General features: G+C 36.8%; 3 protein-coding genes across 4 annotated transcripts; 1 reads left to right on the top strand and 2 right to left on the bottom strand.

The window, feature by feature from the left end:
• Positions 1-63: 63 nt before the first annotated feature.
• On the top strand, positions 64-1,881 carry LOC137731970 (auxin-induced protein 22D). Its single transcript, XM_068471241.2, has 3 exons — positions 64-770; positions 884-1,192; positions 1,280-1,881. Exons 1-3 carry the CDS (start codon positions 580-582, stop codon positions 1,353-1,355), a joined length of 576 nt encoding a protein of 191 aa, XP_068327342.2. The 5' UTR covers positions 64-579; the 3' UTR covers positions 1,356-1,881.
• Positions 1,882-5,342: 3,461 nt separating this feature from the next.
• On the bottom strand, positions 5,343-7,732 carry LOC137732444 (pentatricopeptide repeat-containing protein At5g56310-like). The gene has a single exon (XM_068471751.2). It carries the CDS (start codon positions 7,478-7,480, stop codon positions 5,504-5,506), a length of 1,977 nt encoding a protein of 658 aa, XP_068327852.2. The 5' UTR covers positions 7,481-7,732; the 3' UTR covers positions 5,343-5,503.
• Positions 7,733-7,919: 187 nt separating this feature from the next.
• LOC137731456 (Glycosyl hydrolase family 47 protein) lies at positions 7,920-17,631 on the bottom strand. Of its 2 annotated transcripts, XR_011068264.2 has the most exons (18): positions 17,336-17,614; positions 16,199-16,318; positions 16,009-16,101; positions 15,364-15,450; positions 14,462-14,552; positions 13,914-13,969; positions 13,567-13,639; positions 13,159-13,268; positions 12,216-12,266; positions 11,216-11,304; positions 11,050-11,131; positions 10,831-10,944; positions 10,148-10,227; positions 9,870-10,005; positions 9,552-9,622; positions 9,170-9,413; positions 8,505-8,870; positions 7,920-8,407 (listed from the first exon to the last, which is right to left on the bottom strand). XR_011068264.2 is itself a non-coding variant. In XM_068470564.2 (17 exons), the coding sequence occupies exons 1-17, from the start codon at positions 17,465-17,467 to the stop codon at positions 8,631-8,633; spliced, it is 1,869 nt and encodes a 622-aa protein (XP_068326665.2). In that variant the 5' UTR covers positions 17,468-17,631; the 3' UTR covers positions 7,920-8,630. The 2 variants fall into 2 exon arrangements, 1 of the variants encoding a protein (XP_068326665.2); XM_068470564.2 differs by having other exon boundaries at positions 7,920-8,870; positions 17,336-17,631.
• Positions 17,632-19,461: the final 1,830 nt, after the last annotated feature.

The following is a 19,461-nucleotide window of genomic DNA, read 5'->3' as shown; positions in this document are numbered from 1 at the left end:
TTCACATGGGAATGCTCCCCCCAACTCTTCCCTTACCATTAAAAGTCCAGATTGCATCCCACGATCCCCCAACGCACCTTGACCGTCCTTTTGAGTTCATAATTTTGCATAGGGGTTGGCTGAGCTTGTCCAACTCTTGTCGCCCAAACGCCGAGGCAAAATGCCTCAAAGGTGCTGCTATTGCTACCGACAGCTTAGCTTTCCTTTGTCCGTAATTCATGCAAATGAGAGAGAGAGAGAGAGAGAGAGAGAGTAACAAATTAAACAAAAACAAATTTAAGGCATACTGCACAACTCCCGCTTCTTCCTTCAATCATATCTATAAAGTACAACACACACCTTGCATTCCCACATCCCACAAATCATACACATTTCTCAAACCTCTCCGTAGCAGAAAGAGAGAAAAAAAAAAAAAAAAAAAAAAAAAAGAAGGGGGAAGAAAAAAAGAAAGGGAAAATTTTGCCTCAACCAGAAAGAAGAACTTGGTTCTTTTGGGTTTTGCTAGAGCAGATTACCGGATTTTGTTTCTTGAGGTTCAAGAATTCGTTTTTTCTTTTCAGTCGAAGATTGTTGGGAAAAATGGAAGGCAAGGCTCATGAGAATGATCTCAACCTCAAGGCAACAGAGCTGACACTAGGGTTGCCAGGGAGAGATGAAATTAGTGACCTTCCTAATCAAACCAAGAAGAGATCACCGCCAGCTGATTTAAAAAATGAAGAAGGAAACCCTGATGCTAAAAATGCCCAAAAGGGAACTGCTCCTCCTGCAAAGTAAGCCATTTTATCGATTGATCTTGTTGAAATGAATTTATATTATAAGAAATATATAGTATGAACTACATATTTGAGTTGTACTCATAAGTTTTGATGTGTTGGTATGACAGGGAACAAATAGTGGGGTGGCCACCAATCAGATCTTATAGGAAGAACAGCCTCCAGGTAAATAAGAATACTGAGGCTGAAACTGTTGCTGGGATTTATGTGAAAGTAAGCATGGATGGAGCACCTTACCTCAGAAAGATTGACCTTAGGGTTTACAAATGCTACCCAGAACTCCTCAAGGCCTTAGAAGTCATGTTTAAGTTTACTATAGGCCAATACTCAGAGAGGGAAGGCTACAAAGGATCAGAATATGCACCTACTTATGAGGACAAAGATGGTGATTGGATGCTGGTTGGAGATGTTCCATGGGAGTAAGTTCTCTCTCTTTCTCTCTCTCACTATATATATCTTTCTGTATATCGATATACGTACTCACAAGTCTTCTGTTGCTATTACAGTATGTTCATGTCATCCTGCAAGAAGTTGAGAATCATGAAAGGGTCAGAAGCCAGAGGCTTGGGGTGTGGTGTATGAAAAAGACAGGTCAACCCATAAGAGCAAGGGAGAAGAAAAGATAGATCATCTCTCTCTAGATCTCATGATATGGAGAGAAAATTAATCTCACAGCTTGGGTTATCGACAAACTAAAGATATTCAGATCTTATTGTCCTCAATTACTGACATTTCTTCTCTGGATTTGATTGGGATTGTAGACAGAAGCAGAAGATAATCTACTGAAGTAATTACAGATTTATTCCACAAAGTTTGGGTAGCAAGATTTGTTTGCGGTATGAGTGCATCTTTGGTCGATGCTATATCGTGTTGTTTCTGATGATTCAGTCAAACCAAACTGCATACAGAGAGGGATTTTGGTTCCAAATAGATTGTTCAAAAATGAACAAAATATGGCATGTTTCATGTTTGGGTTATGAATTATGTACTTTTGATATTTGGTATGGATATATAATAAAAAGCTACATTTTGAGTGTATATGTGGGTAGACTGCATGCAGATTTTGTACTCTTTTCTTGTAATACAAGTTGAAAAAGATTTCTAGATATGTGCAATAGTTTCACTGTTCGATTCCATTCCACTCCTTAAACATGATCAAATTGACAACTGCGTAAAGATTTTGCCGTTATAACAGATTTGGATGTTCGGGATAGCTAGGGTGCAGCAAAATCTTTGAAGGGCTATTGATGCATCTTATCCTATCTATTAATTATATTTTGATCACAAGCAACCATAAATTTCAATCTACCAAGAACTTCCTGGACATGATCAAGCAGATTTTAAGGCTGTATAGAAGAACAAATTTTTTAATTTGTTCGGTAGATATTCTCGTAATATTGATCCATAAGACTTGGGATGCAAATCATTTAAGAGAATGGAAAAGCAGTCAGCTCAATAAGAGTTTGAATAACCACAAATTGCTCCTTGTTTGGTCATCCAAAGATGCTGAAATTTAGATTTCATGTTTTTCTTGCACACCATAAATAGCCTAGAGATCAATTGATTATGAACATTCACCCTTGTACCTAAGATTCTGAGTTCGATTCTCCCTCCAACTAATATAATGAAATTAAGAACAACTCGTCTTTCAACCCAGTATATGAGCAAGGCAAACTTAATATAATGAAATTAAGAACAACTCGTCTTTCAACCCAGTATATGAGCAAGGCAAACTTACCAAGTCATATTGGGAATAGTACTCCCAATATGCACATGGCTCATGATGTTGGAAGTGTGGAAAATGGATTACCTTTTCTCCTGGCCTTTTAAGATATGGCTGTCTACAAATCTAAACCCTAATTACCAAAACATGTCAGCAAAGTCGGTGATTGAGTAAATTCATAAAACTGTCTCTTTTTGTCTGGAAATCTTAACAGGAAAAGAAAATTATTTTGGAACTACGTAAATATTGTATTAACTATATGTGTATCAGTACTTGGTCATTAGCAGGGGATGCATCTGACTGCTTTACATTCTTTGTTTATATTAGATGCAATTTAATAACAAAGTCACCTTTATTGAAGCATTACAACTTTAATTATATTTTAGATTTCGTATGTTTCAAAAAATTTTAACCTTCCCTTTTTATTTTATTTTTATTCGAATTGTCGCACATTCCATGTTACCATTTTCATTAAAACATGTTAATGCTGACTTTAGTTTATCTTAGTGTTAGTGTGAAAGATGTATCCAATACTAAATTAGATATGTCTGATAAATACTACAAGCCTACACAGATTACTCATATTCTGAAACATTATCATGCTCTTATCCCGAAATACATCCAGAACTCATACTTAATATATCAGCGGAAACAAAATTAAAATAAAGTAACCAACCCTACTCTCATGTAAGATTTAAACCAATATTAGACTACGGAAATGATTTTCAAACAACCTTGATCTACTTATGCACATATTTGATTATTTCCACCCCTTGATTCCCTTTTGCTCCGGATTATTCTTGTGGTGACCTCCATCATCCTAGTAGTTGCCCAAATTCTTCCGCCTAATTTCCCTAATTACATATATTGCAAATTTAAGTTATATCCACAAGCAAAGATAAGAGATTATTACGGCAGGATAGTATAAAAAGAAACTGTGGTTCAAACTTGTAAGAGAACTTTCTAACATAATATTATTACAAGCATATAGTTTTCGTTAACCCACACAAATCCAGTAATAGAGATGATACAAATAAACGGTAAGTGTAGCACTAAAATCGAAGGGGTTTCACATCGAACGCACATCTCATAGAAAAGTGGAACTCTTTGGATAAACATGTAGTCTTGTATTAATCGGAGATTTATCATTTTCTAGTCTTCTAACTATAGTAAATCACTTCATCATTTGTGTAATTATCTCATGATGTGAACCAAACCCTGAGAAATATATACCAGATACTAGGCCGTGGCCCTAAAACCTAACTAGTATAGTATTTTCGTTTTTGCTCAACCAATCCAATGGGAATTTTCTCAAAAAAGAAAGAAAAGGATCATTTTTCAGGAAGAAACTTTCAAGAAAAAAGAAGACAAAATTCCAGTCGGTGAGATTATTGCTTTCTTCATGCATGGACTGCTGTTCAGGGAGGGATTTCCATTTTTTTGCAAGCATATTATTGGCTCCTATATTGCTATACGTAGAGAATTAGAGTCAGTAACTAGAGCGATAGATGAAAAGGTCGAAGAGATTAGGCTAACTTGGAGGTAGGTAGCTTATCTTATATTAGTTTGTTTCATGCTTTTTCTGTGAGTTTTCATCTTACTGTGCTACATTTTAGTATTCTTTAATTTGCGTACTATAATTGTGGCTTTCTTTTCATTTGATTAATTCAGAAGTGGTTTCGTTGGGTGAAGTTGGTTTTCCCTATCATGAATTTTTGTTTATCAACGGCGAGAGGGGATTAATGCAAACTTGGGTCTACTTCTGAATTCTATGACTTGTTTGGAAATACTTTTAAAATAACTAAAAGCGTTTTTAATGAAATTAATCTTGGCATTTAAAGGGCTTTTTTAGGAACCACTTGGATTTTACAAGGATTGATTTCAAAACTTTTTTCACCAAAAACGGTTTCATGTCGTTCTAAAAACACTTCCAAACAAGTCTAAGTCATTGTGGATCTAGAATGCATATATTATATTAATAATATTGGACCTTTGGATTTCAATATATGTCAACAGCTTTCAGGAATGTTATGAACTTCATGGTTAAGACAAAGACTTCTTCCTCAAACAATTTGACAACTGGAGGCACTATATAAGTACTCCATCTTGTAGTTTAATTTTTGCTTGTAATTTTATGTTCCATTTGTTTCTGCACATTTCGTGCTCATAATGTGACATTATTCTACTTTTCTTGCGTATTGGCTGTACAATTTCAATTTTAGATTGTATTGCTTTTAGCATATGTATGTTTTAATTTGGTATGGATACGTTTAATTAGACATGAGTACAATAAAAATAAAAATAAATAATTGCAGTGCCTAGTAAAATGTATCCATTTCAAATTAAAACATACATATGCTAAAACCAATTATCCTCTTCAATAAAAACAATTTTTTTCTCCGGCTAGCATCAATATCATTTGCTAAAATTTCTATTCATTGACCTATAATATTGATTGACTCAATCCTAACACTGAGAATAATTTGTGACCAAATAAATTACCTCATTAAAGAAAAGCGTTGCGCATGTGTAAAATGTTCTTCTTTTCTTTTCCTTTTTTTTGTTTGCTACCCCACTCATAAAGGTGGGGCACCCTATTAACCTAAGGGGCTTAGGTAAAGATGTTATTATTGAATCAAGCGGATAACGCGTGATTCAAAACAGGCTTTTCGTGTGTGTAGGGAGTTTAGTTCATAAAATTCATGGTTTGCCCCAGTTTCAACTCTCCAGTCCCCACCCAAACAAGTGTTTTACTTGGGCAATATGTTAGCAGAACTCCTCCCAGTAATCGCTTCTAAAGGGCATTTTACGACGTTGGAACAATTTATGGACTTGTGTTCCAAATCTAGACTACAACGATAAAGCTTTTCATTTTTACTCAATTATCGTTGCTATAATAGACGAATAGCGAAGATTTAAATTAAATTGTCAAAAGCAAAAATAAACTTGGAATGTGTATTTGCTCAACAAGGTTCGAATTGCGGCAGCGGAACATACTGTTATCGAACTACTGAACCTGTGTATGGTTTCCAGAGCTTGACAATTCTGCTTTCTGTTCGTTGTCCATTAAATAACCTAGAAGCTTCATATCTTCCCTAAGCAAATCCAGTACAAGGTATATCCTTTCTGAACCAAAATGTGACATATCTCCCATAACAAACTCGTGGATTTCACATCCCAACTCAATCCAGCTCGACCCTCTATTCTTTCTAACCCCATGCTCTCTAATCAACGCTCTTACTTTTGCCACGCCATCCCACATTCCTGCAGCAGCATAGGTATTGGATAACAGAATATAATTGCCAGAATTGTCTGGCTCAATCTTGAATAATTCGGCTGCGGCAACTTCAGCCAGTTGGACATTGCGATGGACCCTGCACGCTGCAAGTAAAGCGCCCCATACAGCTGAAGGAGCTGCAAATGGCATCTTACATATAAGCTTGTACGCTTCTCTGAGGCATCCGCCACGACCAAGAAGGTCAACAACACATGCATAGTGTTTCACAGAAGGATGAATTCCATGTTCAAATGTCATTTGTTTAAAGTACCTCCTGCCCTCAGTGACTAGACCAGCATGGTTACAAGCACTCAGAACGCTAAGAAAACATATGCCATCTGGTTTTATGCCTTCCCTCTTCATCTCCTCAAACAAAGAAATGGCATCTTGACCCAGTCCATGGTTGGCAAAGGCTGAAATCATGGTGCTATAACAAAGCAAATCCTTTTTTCGGGCCATTTCAAATATTTGTACAGCCCTTTCAATGCTCCCACATTTTGCGTACATGTCTATCAAACTAGTGACCACTTGCAGATTCGACAGAGTTGATTGTCCCAAAAAATCACCCGCAATGGATTCTGCTGTACCAAGAACTCCTAATTGTGAGCAAGCCGAGATGATTCCCAATACAAAAGTCTCATCTGGTCCAACTCCTAGCTCCTTGAAGTGTTTATACATCTCCAAAGCTCTGCGAGGCTCCCCATTTTGCGCATAACCCGCAATTATGGTAGACCACGAAACCAAATTCTTCTCGGGCATCTGATCAAATAAGCTCCTCGCACTAGTAATATTGCCAGATTTTATATAACCATCCATCATGATAGTCCACGAAGCAACATTCTTATTTAGCATAATATTGAAGAAGTCTTCTGCAAGTTTGATATCCCCTGCTTTACATAACCCCGAAATCATCAGATTCCAAGTCCCAACCTCACGGATTGGCATTGCTTCAAATAAAGAGAGAGCATTACCAATTTCACCGGCATCGGTGTACCCAGAAATCATCACATTCCATGACACCAAGTCTTTGGTTGCCATTTTCTCAAAAAGAAACCTTGCCTCCGCCATGTCCCCAGACTTCACACATCCACATATCATGCTTGTCCATGAAACTATATTCCTCTCAGGCATCCAATCAAAAAGCTCCCTCGCAACATCAACTCTACCATTACCTCCATAGCCTGAAATCATCGAATTCCAAGAAACCACATCTTTTTCATTCATCTGGTCAAATACACCCCTAGCGACATCAACTTTGCCACATCTCATAAACAAGTCAATTACCGCATTTTGAACGGTCAAGTCAGAACCGAATCCAAATTTCAAGACAAACCCATAAATTGCTTCCCCATCTTGAACTCTACTCTGCCTAGCTAAAGCCTTGAGAACGGATGCAAAAGTAAAATTCAATGGCCCAACGGACTCACCATGCATTTGGGAAAACAGAGACAAAGCTTCTTCATATCTACGATTCTCGACATGCCCATGAATCAAGGCAGTCCAAAGAAAGGAATTTGGTTGAGTAATTTCATCGAACAGCTTGCGGGCATAGTCGATAGCTCCAAAGTGAGAGTACAACCTGAGGAGCTTGTTGAGGATAAGGTGGGACGAGAGGAACGAACCGGTGACTAGGAGATGGGCATGGATGGATTTCAGTGGTCTGAGAGTTTGGCATTTGTGTACAAGTTTCAGAAGCGAGTGATTCATTTCATGGCGCCAAATGGGAGGAAGAAATTCTAACTTGTAACGGTCACATAAAGTATTTAAGATTAATGGCCAGCTGGGAAAATGAATAATGGGCCTTGTGCATTGGGGCCACTGGATTGATTACAAGACCATAATCTAAATTACTCCAACCTAAATCTGCACTCGAGTGTCGTCAGTTAATTAACCTCTTCTTAAGTACTTTTTTCTTATTTTTCCCATACGAATTTAGTCATTTTGGAAGTGGTTTATTTGTACTCTAATTGGGGAACAAAATTAATTACCTATATATAACTACACTCCGTAGAAACACAGTTCAAATGATAGAAAGGAGGACCCCCGGGGTATACGTAGGAGGAACAAAATGCAAGACCACGAGTAGCATGTGTGCACGCTCTTAACCACTTGAGCTACAATGCCATTGGAGTTCAAACAATCGATATTGAAAACCGTAAAAGAGTAGATAATGGGATTCAAAACAACTTATAATTCTTCAAAAAACCTTGACCTCAAGGTCGCCAATCCTCCACCAAACGGGCATAAGCCAACAAAGAATCAGCTGCAACTCCATGTAAGCCTCTCATCTGTGTTTGTATTTAGAATACATGTAAAACTAAGGTATCTCACTATATTCAGTCCTCTGACATAAATTCCATGAGCGAAAATGTCCAACTCCTTCCCCTTCTTCAAGAATATCTGAATTCCTATTCATACCGAAGCTGATGACCCCCCGTTTCAAAAACAAACTTTTGAGACCTACCAGAAAGAAAATGAAAATGTACATAAGTTATGCTACAATACGCCGAGTTACATGAACCTAGCAAGTGACCACATGCCAGTGTCCGGGTATCAGGGGCAGTAGAACCAGCAAGGCAGATCTTCGACATAACTTCATTGTTCATGTTTCCACCCGTGAGCACCATGTTTTATCTGTAAGCAATTTCCGGGTAATTTACATGAAGTCCGAAGTTGAGAATCTCAAGCAGTTCCAGGCTTCTAGATAACAGAATGAACAAGTTGGACATACCAGCCCCTTTACCAGAATCCCCCTGTTTGTCAATGAACAATTTGTAGAACTTAAGAATCACTGAAGCAGCTGAGATTGTGATTATTACGAGGCTACAAACAAGTTCAGTTGAATAAAACAGCGCTGTCATGATTTTTGAGGTGTATTCCTCCCTGGTCTTCCGTCACTTGATTCCAGAGATTTCTCATGGTAATTCTTGTTATCTGATGATGAATAATCAGAAGTTTGGCTTCCGACAATCATCACTGACTGGCTCTCAGCAACGTTCGATTGTCTTTGGTTTCTGGACTTCTCAGGAGCTTTGCGGCTTGAGGACACATATGATATACCAAATCTCTGCCCATGAGTTAGTCCTTGGCAAACCCCCTGCACAGAGAGAAATTTTCAGTCTGACTTCAAAGTGATACTATTACTACCCAAACAAAAAAAATTTAATTATGTATTTTCTGTAGTTTTTAGTTTCCAATTAGAAACATTTAACTTTGCTATAATTCCAAAAATACCCCAGTTCTTCATCCCACTAAATTTAACAAAAACAGGGCTTCATTTTATAAGAGCCACAAGCACATTAAAAAAGAAAAGTCTGCAGAGCGAGCACGAACTAAAATCCAGTAAGACAGGCATAATAGATTCAAGAAGAGAAACGCCTGGTATGCAATTCTCACTTTTATCAATCCTGATATAGAGGTAGAATCCGACAAAGACGAGTCTGAAGGAATTCCATTGCGGACCCTTCCATATAAGCTACCATCATAAGTTTCTTGAGAATTACTTGGAACATCGGAAGCTTGAGATTCATTTCTAATGTTGCCAGTGTTACAATAAGCCCCAAAATATGAACAATGTTCCTGCACAAGAGCTATTTCAGGGGTTGCAGGCAATAAGTGGCCTTCGGTACTAAATATGTACCTGCAAATGTAAACATTTTCACCAAACAAGGCAAATATGAGACATTTTCACCAGATATGGAAAATATAGATATCTTAGCTCTTTTATTGAGATAAGTTCCCGCACTGAAGCATCATGAAAGGAATGTGCAGAACTTACATGTATGGCCCATTTTCAACAAGGTTATCTGGTCCCACAGCCAAATCAAAAAGAAGCCACAGGTATTTAACCTAATTATACTACAGGTTGTTAATATCGTGTAATAGAAGATGAAAAAGAAAACAAAAGAAAGATAAATGAATGTAAAAATCGAACACGATACAGTGATGCTAGTAGCAGCAGCCAGGATAAAGAGTAACCAAGACTCTCAACTCCCAATTAACCCACTACCATCAGATGGATATTTATCAATAATAATCTTACTCTACTGAGAGACTACATGAAGAAAAAAAAAACATTTGACTTCAAAGTTCTTACCGTTTCTGCCAGGAAAAAGCTCTCCATGTGATCTTCCTGCTTGTGGAACTCAACATCTGATATATGACAATATCCACAGGGGCATCGTGCACTGTGCTGCAAGCTGGCAATCATGTCTCGTCCAGCATCAAGATACCTACAAAGAAATACAAAAGATGACTAAAGCCTATACTGAAGTGTCCTTTTCTTTAAACTAACGTAAATGTCCTTTTTTCCATATTCCCTTTATAACAAAACCTGAAAAAGGGTCCCAAAATTAGAAGTATTTCTGAACTTACTTTGGATCTCTAGTTGCCTTATAGAGCCAATATGTGCTCTCCATTAATTCTGGACGCAGTGGATAACTTCTTTGTCCATGCTAAAAACAAATGTAGACTTAAATATTACAAATGGAGTTGATATAGTAAAGTGAAATTTAAAATCCATACTATAGAGAGAATTATTGATTGAGAAAATAATTCCAAGAAAGTCAAAACAATAAAAATATGAAACAAAAAACTGAGAGAGTGAGAAAGGACGGATGTGCTACCAGAGAAGCTAAGTTTAATTAATTTGTTAATAGGGACACTGGTCTAGAAATATTCATGGACTGCCTACTATTCGTGAATTCATATAACAGCTCCATACACCAGAGGCTTAACCAGGCCAAAAGTTCACGCCTCAAACTACAACCTGTCTGACCATCTAATATTGCCTGTGGGATAAGAAGAGAACTTTGGAAATTTTTACCTAACCATTCACAAATCAAAGGCAGACCACAAGTGCTGATAACCTTACGAAAAATTTTACCTAACATACCCCAAAATACAGCTATATAGTTTTCACTTATGAAAAATGGTTTTTAATTAGATGCATCAAATCATTCATAAAGACACAAGCAAGCTCCTATTCACAGTACTATTAGTAAAATAAGAATGACAAAATTGGTAGTAGGATAGGGGAAAAAACATTATTATGGTACCTGCACACTGAGCGTAGCAAGATTAAAGCCCTCCGGAGTAAAACCATATCTTTTCCACACACTAAAGAAGGCAGTATGAGTTCGAATAGCAGGATCAATATCTCCAGCTAAAACCTTCCAAAATATAAGGTAATCAGTCTCACTGAAACCTAATGGGCAATTTTGAATTATCCAGTCTCCACTGTAGAAATGTTAAATCTTTAACAACATGTTACAAACCTGAAGTCCGGGCCAGAATGCTTGCAAACTGTTAAATAATGGCCAGACAACAGCAGCAGAATCCATATTTACCTCTACATACCTACAAGCATAGGTAAAATTGGCGTGCTATTAAGTTAAGGAGAATAAAAACCTATAGAGAAATTAAAATAGTTACAGCATTTACCAAGGATCATTGTAAAGATGGTGCATAGCAGCAGCATAAGCTTCTTGAAATATGAAAAGATACTCTTCATCTCCAAACAATAAATAAGCCTGGAATGGTAAACAATGATAGTAGGAAAAAAAAAAAAAAAAAAAAAAGCCATGAATACACAAAAACCATGTAAACCCAATATAAAATAAAAACATACGAGTCTACAAAGGCATAACCACCAAATCAAGGCTTAGAAAAAACTAGGAAGGGGGACTACGGTTTTCCTGCTAAAATAACAATAAAAAACAAGGACTCCTCAACATCACTTATTGTAAAGGTCCTAAGGGGCTACACCAAACTATTGAAAATGACAAGTCAAAGCTCCCTGTAATCAAAACCACAAAACTGAAGAAAGTTGAGGTTCCACCATAAAACCAATTGGCAATATGGGGAGTAGCCCAACCTCTTATAAGCCCATGCAAAGTCCCTCCTCCCATCAATGTGGGACTCATTCTCAACACGCCCCCTCACGTGTGGCGAAATTTTCAAGCCTAACACGTGGACAACACAACGGGATGATGTGGAGGGTGTGTGGCCGTTTGGCTTCACACGTGGGACAACCTGGCTCTGATACCATGAAGAAAGTTGAGGTTCCACCATAAAACCAATTGGCAATATGGGAGTAGCCCAACCTCTTATAAGCCCATGCAAAGTCCCTCCTCGCATCAATGTGGGACTCATTCTCAACACTAATTTACATTAACAAGAATGCATTGTCTTCCAACAATCACAGTGATTACCTTGTCTCATGTCTCCCTCTCAACCCCAAAAAATACCAAAACTAGCACCGCAACTTTTTAGTCCTAGTTACCTTATCTTTCCAATTTAACTTCCAGGAGCTTTTGTAATCAGTCCTGACATAAGGATATCAAGTATCGACCTAGTGACTGAAAATGTGCTAATGCCCATTTCAAAAATATAAATGTAATAGCTACAGAAAAGTTTCACCTTTCCAAGTGAAGTTACACACCTTTAGAAGATACTCATAGAAAGAGTCAATACTAGTTCCTATTCCAGCATCCTGCATAGAAGCAGAGAAACGTAAGTATAGGTAATGCTCACGAAGAACATAGCAGAGAAGAGTGCTTGATGCCGGCACAGAAATCTAAAGAAAAAAGAAAATACCAACACATCATAAAAAAGTGACAAAAAAGAATAAACTACTAACTACCCTATAAATACATCTAATTCAGGCCTTTCGATGGTCAGACTAGACATTCAGATAGGATAAGAACCCCAGTTATGCATTTGGGACACAATTTAGGCAATTTAATGGGACAGTGGGATCCTTGCAGGTTCACAATCCCAAGTTAGTAGGATGACCAATCCCACTTAGTAATAATGGATATCCCAGAAGCATCGGCTTAGTGTGTTTAGTCCAGTACAATCATATCAGGTCCCCAAAAGATGGCCTAAGGGTCTGTCAAACTAACAACATCGAAATCAATAATGTGGTAGTAGAGATAATGCAAGGGTGAGTTAACTCTAAATCCATCGACTGCAAGTTGTTCAATAACAGTAGCTTGAGTTTCTCGACTTTGCCTTAGGATTAGTTAGTTCTATTTCTCTATAGCCGATTGGAGAAGGTTGATCAGTATCATTAATATAAAATCAAAACAAGGATATACAACGTTGTTTAAAATAGTAAGGTGAGGCCTACCCCGAATGTGTATACCAACTTCTATTTCTTAAAGTAGAGTTATTCACAACATAAATGCCCCAGTTTCAAGCCAAAGTAAAATTAACCACTATTATTATTGCGGTCAGCTTTTCAAACTCCAGATGAATTAACTTAAGTTATATATCTGATTTTCCCATACGGTATGATGATTAAGAACCTTTTATCTTGATACTACATCTACTGACTCAAAGTTGCATGTTTTGCAAAGTAATCATGTTAAAGGGAATGTTACCTTCTGTGTCCATTCACCTGTAAAAACATTAATGTGAGCACCAACTAAATTGAGCCTTGAACGACGCGCCCAAAGTCCACGCACTGCATTCTTGGTAACTTGTTCAAAAACTGCAATCCCCATAAGACGGAAAAAAGTAAACTCTCCCTTCAATGAGAAAGAAATCCAAAAACAGACAAAATGGAACCGACCAGTCAGAGATGAAATATAATGGAATGTAAGATGGTAAAGAACACTGTACTTCAAATATTGGCTCTAAAGATGAATTATAAGAAAGAAAGGTCACAGTTGCAACTTCAACACCAAACAAGATTGCAAGTAAAAGTGAGCAAAATGCATTTTGGTCTACAGGCGAAACCCAAGAGCATGCTTCTTAGAAGCCAGGGTTCAGAGGTAGCTACTACTTACTGGGATCTTTTGTCAAACGGCTGAGCACTCCAAATTCCAAAGTCAAGGTCCCACCACCAGCTGTCGATGTTATCTACACAAACTAAAACTGAAATTTAAAAACGTTTGCCCAAACTAACAAATAAATACTAGTCTTGATGATGGTTTATAAACAAAATTAATTGAGTTTGGTTAACAATTTAGACCTTCACTTAAACTTCAGCATGAACATGGCAAACTTACTTATCCAGAAAAAAAAGAAAAAAAAAAATGGCAGATCTACTCATTAGTTGTTGTAAAAAGTGTCACAGACACAGGAAAGAGTAAAGAAAATCGGACATAAAAGAGAAAATGTTGAGAGGCTTTGCCTTGCTTTCATGTTCATCAACTCCATGCATTAGATTGACAGATCCAAAAGGAATTCCTGCAATACAAGACCGTTTAATAAGGATATTCAAAATACCAGTACTATTCATACACTTCTGCAACTGGAAACAAAAAGTTTGACATTCAAGGTCCGGTAGACAATTGAACCTTTAAATAATGCATTTATAATTTAGTTAGCTACAGCATGCTTTCAATCAAGTTAGTTACAATCATCCCATATGGCTTGTTATGCCCTTTTAAGCCTTCTTGTCCATACCAAAATCAATTAGTGTTTTTTAAACATATGGCTTGTCATTCCATATGATCTTATCTATTACTATTTTTAACAGAAAAATAAAAGGCACTCATAATTGTATTCCCTGCAGGATCTCTACAAAAGAAATGTCATCATTTTCCTAAATTCATATATTTTGAGCAAACCTCTGAAACATTGGGAATGACAAAGACTACAAAACAATGAAGGTTCAGACAAAAGAATCTTGCAGAGTTTTGTGTGTACTAGATGAAAAGAATAATCCAGTAAGTATACCTGAAGGAGTATCAAATGCAGGTAACAATCTCCGGGCAAGATCCTCAGCTAAGGTAAGTAATTGATTGTCATAGGTTGGAATTTTCATGCCCTGAAATGGACGGATGTAGAAATAATTCAATAATGATCTTCAAATATATACATTCTATGACATTGCACTCCAACCGATTATAAATGAAAATAGATAACCAAATTTCTCCCCAGTAAACTTTGATAGAAAAATCAGATAAGTGATATTGCTATATGTATCTTACAAACTAAAACATCTCCTTTCTTGAAATATCAGACAAGTGATATCGCTATACGAATCTTACAAACTAAACCATCTCCTTTCTTCAATTTTATCCTTCTAATATTTATATGTTTTCTTTCTTTCTCCTAGAAAGTAGGAACATAGTTAAGCCAGAGTCAAAATTGAGCTCATAGCAGACATTCATCATATCAGCACTAAAAGAAATTAAAAAACTAATCTTACAGTGGTGCCATTAATGCTGAGCAGGCAGTCGGGCATTTACTTAGTATCATAGATAATCAAGAGAGTTAAGGTTGGTCCCAGTTTTACTTTTAATATTATATCAATGAACCCAGAATTTCCCATCCCTTCTGACGGGTAAATTTTCTTGCTAACTACTCATTGCTGGTTCTTCTTGAAATAGCGAACAAAAGAGAAACAAAACAGCCACAAACCAATTCTCTCATAACTCATTAGCATTACTCAGACCAGGTGACTGCCAGTTCTATAACCCCTACCTATGTTTATAACTTTGTATAATAATGTGTACTCGTATTTCCTTAAAAAGAAGGGCACTGTACACTGTTCACTGATGGCATATAAAAGGTGATTTATGGATGTGATAAAAAGGTGAAAGATTGAAACATAGAAGTACGCAACTAATTAGTACCGTGGAATAATCACTTGCTATAAGATGTGCAGAGAGTAAACCCCCAAGGACGCGGATGGTAGTCTCAAAAACAGATACCGTCTTATTCTGCATCAGTACAAAGATCCCTAGTTAGATTGACAATGTCGTCTACTATCTAGAATTATTTAATTTACAACCAATGCAATAGTAAAAGTACACATAAATTTATGATAACAGTTAGATAAGAGTCATAAGGAAACAAATTTCATAATTAGGGAAGACCAACATATAAAAAGGAGAATTTAAATAAAAATCAAAAGAGCAACACATCATATTAGAATGAGAACAGTCTGCCACTGTATCTCATGAGTCATGGTATGTTATTAAATACATACCATGTCAACAACTGCCACATTTCAAATCATGTAAAACAGCCTTATGTGGTGTTAATTAAAGTTAGGGATAACCTTTGATTTCAACCAGACAACCCATCAACCTAAAAGCCCTGTTGTCAAGTGAGCTAACTAATTATTCCACAAAAGGAAACACTTGAAGAATCTAACCAATTATTCCAAAAGAAAGAAAAGGAGTTCAATGTGAACCCCTATACATGAGCATCACTTGTGCATCCTGAGTTCAGATTACCAATGAAGAGGGAAAAAAGGAAAGAAAAATACTACTCACTATATCAAACTGTAGTGTTTTACCAATCCATTCAACAGAGGCGGCAAAGTGTTCTCGATCACCAAGTAAAGCTAGTGTGTCTAAGGAGTCAATCTGCAACAATGGTTCAGCAGAAGCATCACAAGTGTCTTAAACAATAAAGTATATGCAGTAGAGAGATTGGAAAATGAGAATTTGTGATTTGGATTACCAAAGTTAGGGCATAACCACCAAGCGAATCTTCACCTGCACAAGAATGAGGCCTTAACTCATCCAGAGGAAAAGCATGATCCATATATCCATTGAATGCATGATAAAACATTTCCCTGACCTACAATTGAAAATATATATTTCCAAATTGTTAGAACGCCACATTGTAAGTTGCAACAAATGACAAGTTAGCCCACCAACTTTTAGTGTTCTTTAGACATGGACCACAAAAATATTTAACAGAAAGAATCACAATTTATTACTTTGATACAGCACAATAAAAATACAAGGATAACATCCTACATTCTTAACATGTAGATTCTCAAAGGGAGAATCCGAAGAAAAAAGGATTCTAGTGTCTTTTTTATTTGCATACAAATGCAATGCAAGACTGAATTGAGAAAGTTGTTAAAAATGTGTAAAATTGAAGCAAACTGATTACAAAGTGGATATTCATAAGGCTAATAAAAAAGAACAATGCTTAGCTACTCAAGGATGAGTAGGAACGCCTACTAAAAACTCTTTGTGTTGGAATCACAAAGCTTTCTGCTTATGATCAGAACCGTTCATATTGTGAATCATACTGTAAAGACCTAAGTTTTAATTTATTTTTTGCAAAGGCGATCTTTATAAAGTGATTTATAGTATAAACAGTTCTAATCATAAATACAAAGTTCTGTGAATTGACAATGAACAATTTTGAGTAGGAACTCGTAGTCATTCTTTGAGTAGCCAAGCATTATACAATAGAAAATGTAAGAAATAATAACAATAATAAGTTCACCAAAAACCAGAAAAAAATTATAAAAAAATGAGAAGTCCTGATTATGATTCAGGATCCAGAAAATACACTAACAAGCAATCATGGGTGACCTTCCAAACTCAAAATCCAAACTTTTACAAATAGTAATTAAAAATCGAAACTTTCAGCAACTGGCTAGGTGAACTACATTATACTTAGATTAAATCATTATACACTCAAATCAATTAATTCAAAAATTGCAAACACCACCAATCCTTTGCAAATTGAACTCTGGATTGTTCCGAAAATCGGGTTTTTACAACCAAACGGTCCCGAAACCGCTTCAATCTCCCTAAACCCTAATTACGAGAAATGGATGGTGAATTGAGGATTTACCTCGTCCCGGAGCTGCTTGGCTTCGGCGGGAGTGACACTGTCGGCGAGAGCTGCGCGGATGAAAGAATCGGAATGGAGTGAGAGCAACAAGAAGAATGATAAGATTGGAATTGAAGATTTCAGAGCTTCCATTGCCGCAGCCAGTATGCGTTTCTGAATCGGTGTTAGCTGTCGGTCGGGTAAGGAAGGAAGGAAGAGTTGTACAGTTGCAGTAGTTAACTCTGTTACAATCGGGTTTTTTGGTGCTCTCGGAGCGCCGGTTTCGGTAAAATAAAGAAAGTGTAGATTTTCATAAATCAAACTTGGAAATAAAATAAAATAGAAGTTTTTATTGTACTGACATAAATTATATAGAGGTATTCATCAATTTCCCCTTTGAACTTGTGATCATTGGCCAATTTCCCCCCTCAACTTTAATTTTGGTCAATTTCCCCCTTCAACTCTCATAATTAGTCAATTTCTCCCCTCAACTTTAATTTGGCCAATTTCCCCCATCAACTTTCAAAATTAGTCAATTTGCACCTTACTGTTAATTTTTTTTTTTTTTAAATTTTCCATCTATTCTTTTCTTAATTTTCAATCTTTCTAATAACTTCCAACAAAGTACTAAAATTAACATAAACTCACATGCATAATATAAGGTAAAATGTACAAAAACATAATACAGTTAGTATGTGATATGGGTTGATTATAAGAAAAAGTTATGAATCGGGTTTAAAGCATGTAGAAGAAGAAATAATAACAAAAAGAAATAATAATCCTAAACTCATGGATCAGACCTATTTCAATAAAATGGGTTATTCTTAATAAGGAGTCGAAAATTATGAATAGACTAGCCATTTTTTCACTAAAGCTCGATTCTCCGAAATTTACCTGAACTTAGCTTTCACTTTTATAAAGAAAATTGTATTCACATACAAAAAGTTACACATCAATCCTTTTGGTTATCAATTTTGTATGGTCAAAAATCAAATAAAATTACTCCATACTGATTTATTATGACTAATAATACTATCTATGATAAATTGTAAAATTCTAAATTTTAATCTATTTGTAATAGGATAAAGATATAGGAACATGATTAACATACATCTTATTTAGTTTCTTACACACACTTGTTTAATTATGATCAAATTAAAAAATTAACAGTAGGGTGCAAATTGACTAATTATAAGAGTTGAGGAGGGGAAATTGGCTAAATTAAAGTTGAGGGCGGAAATTGACTAATTATGAGAGTTGAGGGGGGAAATTGGCCAAAATTAAAGTTGAGGGGGAAAATTGGCTAATGGTCACAAGTTCAAGGGGGAAATTGATGAATACCTCTAAATTATAAGTTAGAATGTCATTAAATGGCTGTCTGTGTATGAAAAATTAAACTAATAGGGACATTTTTATATCAAATTCAAAAGGCACACCTTAGCTCGGGTGGAAAGATGGTTTCGTTATTGTCTATATATAAAGAAGGGTAATGTTATATGTCACATCCAGCCCTGGGCTCCCACTACATTCTGGGCTCGACTCCACCGTAGCACGATATTGTCCGCTTTGGGCCCTTACTACACCCTCAAGGTTTTGTTTCTGAGAACTCACACGAGAACTTCCCAGTGGGTCACCCATCCTGGGATTGCTCTCGCGCGAACTCGCTTAACTTCGGAGTTCCTATGAAACCCAAAGTCATTGAGCTCCCTATATAAGGCTTACAGGATCCACTCCCCTGGGCGATGTGGGATGTCACAATCCACCCCTCTTAGGGGCCCGACGTCCTCGTCGGCACACATCCAGCCAGGGATTGGCTCTGATACCAAATTGTTACATCCCGGCCCGGGCGCCCACAACATCCCAAGCTCGACTTCACTGTAGCACGATATTATCCGTTTTGGGCCCCTACCACACCCTCACGGTTTTGTTTATGGGAACTCACACGAGAACTTTCCAGCGGGTCACCTATCCTGGAATTGCTCTTGTGCAAAATCGCTTAACTTCAAAGTTCCTATGGAACTCGAAGCCAGTGAGCTCCCAAAAGGCCTTGTGTTAGGTAGAGATGGGAATATACATATAAGGCTGGGCGATGTGGGATGTCACATTATAGAGATTAAATTTGGAGACTAAATTTGAAAACTAAATGA

The sequence above is a fragment of the Pyrus communis genome, chromosome 16, assembly GCF_041283825.1.
Source record: "Pyrus communis isolate YQ-2024b chromosome 16, ASM4128382v1, whole genome shotgun sequence".
Lineage (NCBI taxonomy): Eukaryota > Viridiplantae > Streptophyta > Magnoliopsida > Rosales > Rosaceae > Pyrus > Pyrus communis.
This window is presented reverse-complemented; position numbering and strand designations above follow the sequence as displayed.